General features: G+C 40.4%; 1 protein-coding gene across 1 annotated transcript in view; it reads left to right on the top strand.

Moving 5' to 3' along the window:
• Positions 1-550: 550 nt before the first annotated feature.
• Positions 551-5,882, top strand: part of FAM161A (family with sequence similarity 161 member A) — a 9,610-nt gene continuing 4,278 nt past the window's right edge. The window contains exons 1-3 of the mRNA XM_009282516.1: positions 551-794; positions 1,232-2,416; positions 2,847-3,014. Of these exons, the coding sequence (XP_009280791.1) occupies positions 634-794; positions 1,232-2,416; positions 2,847-3,014 (1,514 nt within the window). The 5' untranslated portion in view covers positions 551-633. The remainder of the gene's footprint in view (positions 795-1,231; positions 2,417-2,846; positions 3,015-5,882) is intronic.

The following is a 5,882-nucleotide window of genomic DNA, read 5'->3' as shown; positions in this document are numbered from 1 at the left end:
CTGGAGTTCCTTTGTGCTGCTCTTCAGGCGCTCTCCTGCTGACCTGTGTCCCTTCTCCAGGCTCTGGGCATCTGTTGCTGGCCCTGGCATCAAACTGGTAGGAGTGGGATGGATTGAGGTTCCCCTCCCCCGGCAACTTTAGTTTAAAGAATGCTTATGGAAACGGAAGGCAGAGAAGGTTCTGCTGTGGTTTTGTCTGTTTTTAAATAAAGGCTTCTTTAGAGCTGTGTAGTAATCAAGTAAAAACTACACTTTACAAAATAGTTAAAACTTTTTTCTTTTGGTAAGTCCCTTTGATCATATTTCCTGGTATAAATATCTTGATTACAGGGACAGACTTAGGAATTTTACATGCTTTAAATAGGACTCTTAGGATATAAATTATTATGCAATATTATTCCCTGTAACTCTGCATTAACATTTGTATACAGGTGTATCTATTTGCTGTTACTGTATCATTCATTAGACTTAATTAGGATAAAGCAGTATTAAGAACCTTGTTCCCCTTTCTTCTAACAGTCAGAAAATTTTAAACATCTCTTCTAGGATGGTTTTGATTTGGATTCAAATACCAACAGAGAGCAGACCCTCTCTCTAAATGGAGACTCTGACAAGTGGATAGACTTTTCCAAAATGCACAATTCAAATCAAGAATATTACTTGAAGCTAGAAGAGTTGAAGAATGCCCACTTGGAGACCATGGCAAAATTAGAAAGTATGTATCGGAATAAACTGTATTTAAAAGGAGTACAACCCTCGGACAAGAAAAATGCTGCTTCTAACACGTGTTGTAGGTAAGTTTGGTGGTACCTTTTATCTGAAGATTCTCAAATGCTTTGCAGACATCTGTAAAACAGCAGGTTTTTTTCTGGGGCTGGGAAGTGTTACTCTCCCCATTTGCTATAAGCAGATAATCACAGAAAAGTTAGTTTTAATAATAAAAATGCTTGTTCACCTTGCTAACAGACTGTGAGATTTACAAGCATGTGCAGCAGAGACTGGGCAACATGTTTAGTAGAACACGGTGCCTTTCTTTAAGAAGTGCTGACTTGATCAGCGCTTACTTAAAACTATGATCTGGTGTGAGTGCCCAATGTGCTTCTCTTTTCCCTTTTCTTCCCCACCAGTGCTGTTATTTTTTTTTCTAATGATGATACCTTAAAGTGGAAGTTACTGGCTTTGTATCAATGTTGGACTGGACTCAAAACAACTTTTTTTTCCTTTTTTAAAGGCCAACTTGGGAGAAGAGCTCGTGTCAGCCTCTAAATTTGCACAAATCCTTTTCAGACTCTGACTTAAGTGATCCCTTAGGCTCAAGTATATCTGATGGGTCTGACAAAGAATTAGCCTTTGAAGAAAATGGTAGTGAAACTGGATCATCTGCATTTGCCAAGGAACAGATTGAAAAAATGTGGGACGGGTTCTCTGTGGAAGACTACGTCTCCCGCACCAAACACAGTTTACCAAGCTCACCAGCCTTCAGAATGGTACGGAAGAAACAGAAGGCATGGTCACCAAAAGTTACTGTGCCCAAGCCTTTCCAGATGACTATTAGAGAAGCTAGGAAAAAAGAACAGAATGTGAAATCAAAGTCACAGATTGAAATAGAAAATAACTTATTGAAGAAGCAACTAGAGGAAGAAGCAGAGTGTCAGAAAAAGTTCCGAGCCAACCCAGTGCCTGCTGCCATCTTCCTTCCGCTCTACCATGAAATTGTGCAACGAAACGAAGAACGCAGGAGGTCTGTGAAAGAGAGAAGCAAACTCAAGCTCGCGGCTTCTCAGAAGCCATTTAAATTCATTGAACGAGAGAAGCAAAGGAATGAAATTAGGAAAATGCAATTAAGAGACCTTTCCACACCTGAAAAGAAAACAAAACCGTTCAAAGCAAAACCAGTTCCTAAATGTGTTTATGGTGCAGCCGTTAACGACAAGCTAAAGGAGGAAGAGCTCTACAGAGAAATCAGGATCAGAATGAGAGCTGAAGAGTTGCTACGTAATTCATCTCCACCCAACAGCAGACTGGCTTTAAAAGATACCAGTAAAAGGAAGAAACACAAGTGCGTTGAACCAAAGGAAACAGAACATAAACCCAGGATCAAATCAAATGTTCCAGATTTTGAATTACTACACCAGAAATTTCAGAAACGGCTCCTGCAACAAAAACAAGTGAAACACCTTACAGTCTGTGAACCTTTCGATCTTCGTACTCCGTATATTCCCTCAAACAAGGGGAAGATTTTGAAGGACATTCAAGAGGACGAAGAAAAGTTGAGAGAAACACGCTGGCCATATGCCTCTCCAAGACGCAAACCTCAAATGAGACATTCAAGTGCAAATTCACATCTCTCAGGATTTGGGGAAGCTAAATCGCCAAAAATCACAGAATCCACAAGACGACGGCTACAAGCCATGAGGTGACTACTTTAGCAACGCTCTACGTTTTATATACACTTTAAGAGTAGATTTCTTTTGTATTTCTACATATGTAGTCAGTTCTTCCATGCAGTGCATATAGGACTTAATACATTAATATAAGGACTTAATTATAATAGAAAACTTAAAATCTTTCAATATAGGACTTAATTAGTATTTATGAGTGTTAATGAAACATAGTGCATTTTTCTTGGAACGTCCATAGGAAAGGGACAAATGACTGCTGTTTCCCAGGATCCCCTAAATCAATAATTTCCCTGAATCCCTTAAAATGGCACATACCTCGTGTCCTCTTATGCCAACCCTGTCTTCACCCTGTTTTTCTCTTTTGAATCTCCTTTGCCAAAGCTTCCTTTGAAGTCTTGCTCTTGATTTAATATGAATTCAGCCTTAGTTTATTTTTCCACCCAGGAATACACTTGCGGAAAAGAGAAAGCTGGAAGAACAACAAAAAAGGAACAGAACAAAGCAGAAACAAAGAACGAAAAAACTCAAGAAAATTGTAACAACTCGGGCTGAGGCCAATGACCCACATCAGAGCCTAGCTCAGATGTCTAAATCCAAACTAAAAACATTCAGGTATTTTGTTGCATTCCCCTGAATCCTGAACCTCTCATTCTACGTTGTATGTTAAACATACAATGTAAAAAATAGCATAGTCTAATTTTACATAATTACACATTTGATAAATTATACACTGTATGAGCAGCTAGTAAATGAAGTGGCCAAATTTAGTATTTCAACTGGGAAATTGTTGCCTGTTCTAATGATTTCCATCTATATGTTCCACCTTATAGTATTATAGATTAGCCAACAGGAGACTCCTGTGTTTTCTCAATTGACATATCAACTAAAGAAAAAAGGTTTAAAAAACATCAAAAGGAAGAGGAACAGTGTAGTTACAGAATATCCTTGCACTGCTGGATTGATAGGTGTTGGTACAACTTTGGTGCTAGCTGTCTCCTACAGTAGCGAACATTTCACAATTCACTTCTTTGTCCCAGCAGGTCCCCTCTTAAGAGGGAAAATCAGAGCAGGAATATTATTTTTTAACTTAGCAGACGTATCAGGAGCTAACCAGGAAGCTGCTGGTGCTTAGGAGGAATGTTAGGAGGAATGGATTCCAAAGTTACCTTTAGTAGAGATACAAATTCAAAAACTGTTTCTATACAACTGAGAAAAGTAGTACACAGGGAACAACATCAGGGCCTTCTCAGTGTGCTGTAAGCTAGCAGTCCAGATGGCTCCAGCTCTCCGATGCTGATTTAACTCCAGAATTGCTGCTCAACCTTGTGTTTGTGCCCAATTTAACCATTCCAGCTTCTTGTTCTTTTTAATCCTAGGAAAAAAAAAATTAGTCCTGTTTGAACGAGTTTTTAGTGAGGTTTATAATGTGTCTTGGCATGATGGCACTACTGCAGCAGGTTTATAATGTGTCTTGGCATGATGGCACTGCAGCACCATCATCCATTTAAGTGCTGTTACATGGAGACAGTGAGAGGTACTGACTGCTCTGCCCCTGTTGCTTCATGCATAGGCAGGATTCTTGGGCAGCGACTATGAATCCCGATTTCCAGTAACCAGGCAAGTTGCCAGTAACTGACAGTAGTAGGGCAAAACAATACAAGGGTGGATGATCATGAGATACACCTGATTACAGGATTCATAGCTTGGACTAGCAACTTTTAAGTTACCATACTAAACTTTAAGGTGTTTAGAATATGGTCCGGGATAGAGATCTTTCTGAAATGAGGGTGGAGGCTAGGGCTGTCTTTATGGCTGAGTTGAAAGGTAACAAATAAGGTTTCGTCATTCTTTTTTTGCTTTACATGGGTCTCTTCTTTCTTTATAGCTAAAATAGGAAACTGGGGGTTTATTCTTAATAGACTTTAAACTCTGGGCTGTTTAAGAGCGCAGCACCATCTGCGAGACAATTTTGCACATTGTTCCACCAGCAAACTTTGTAATGGTTATTTACCACCAATGTTGCTTCACCATGACAAGAGAAAATGTAGCAGAAACTGAAGCACGCCACAGCAAACTTTGTAAATGGTTATTTACCACCAATGTTGCTTCACCGTGACCAGAAAGAGAAAATGTAGCAGAAACTGAAGCATGTGCATTCTCACATGCTGAAAGCATGAAGTGCAGTGGCTCAGCCGGGATATGCTAGAAGCAGCATTGCAACAATGGCCACGTGGGCAGTCAGTGACGATCCAGCATACATCTATGCCCACCTACCAGCTCCCCCAAAGACAGCTGAAGCCAAAGCACGCATAGGAAGAAGCAGTGGTCTAGGAGAAGCAGGGCCTACACAGGGTCCTGGAGATGCAGAGATGCAGTGGTGGAGGTGCAGGTCAAAGAGGGCAGTCCCTTCTAACTATTTTGTTAGAGGCAGAGCTCAAGCGCAGTTGCTTTTGTGACACGACCAGCAGATACCGTTAATAACAGGAGCTTTATAATGTAAGTGTCCTTGGGCAGATGATGTGCTGACTCTAGGACAGAAATTGTTTTTCTGCTTGAGTTACAGTAGCAAGGTGGAGAATTGAGACAGTGGGTGGGCTTACAGATTTGATTTGAGTTCATTCAACAGCAAACTTCATATTACAGTATTTAGCTTAATCAGATTTCAGGAGTATTGTATAACACTCATGCTTAATTCTTGTCTGCACATAAAATTATGCTATTACAAAGCAGGATTACTTCCCTAGTGCTGATGCATTAAGGCTGGTACAAGTGCTTAACTTGATAACGCTTATTTCAGCATAGGCTGGGTAATAAAGTATATTAATGTAAGTGCTCTTCTAACAGATAATTAGGTTTGTAGAAAGCCGCCCGAGAGAGCAAGCAAGTAGCAACAATGAAGTTCACTCCTTCAAAATGGTGAATAACTTGCCTTAATGCACAGCCATACTGCAGAAATTCAGAGGATGGTAAGGGAAAGAGGCAGGAGGAGACAGAAGTGTAAAATGCCCCCTAGCTCTCATACTTGCCCTTAAACATCTGACTTGGTAATGCTAGAGCTGGCCCAGTACAGAGGCAACATCACAAAGAGGTGTGTCTCTGTCACACACCGAGGATTACAACCCATGCTATCTGGATTATCTAGTGCTTACTATGATCTGAGGTATAATTTCAGTTAATGAATCAACAGTTTTGTCATCCTGCTATATTGACTGGGCCCTTGAGAAACCAACTAGGAAAAAGTGTACTATGATCTAGAATGTGGCCACCCCTCTTGCAAGATTGGTAAAGTAGCAAGATTCTTATCAAACTTTACCTCAAAGTACTGATTTTTATTTAATATATTATAGAAATCATAGAATGGTTTGGGTTGGAAGGAACCTCTAAAGGTCATCTAGTTCCAACCCCCCTGCCCTGGGCAGGGACACCTTCCACTAGACCAGGTTGCTCAAAGCCCCATCCAACCTGACCTTGAACACTTCC

Source organism: Aptenodytes forsteri, unplaced genomic scaffold, assembly GCF_000699145.1.
Source record: "Aptenodytes forsteri isolate BGI_AS27 unplaced genomic scaffold, ASM69914v1 Scaffold5, whole genome shotgun sequence".
Taxonomy (NCBI): domain Eukaryota; kingdom Metazoa; phylum Chordata; class Aves; order Sphenisciformes; family Spheniscidae; genus Aptenodytes; species Aptenodytes forsteri.
The sequence above is the reverse complement of the archived record's forward strand: the minus strand, read 5'-3'. Positions and strand labels throughout refer to the sequence as shown.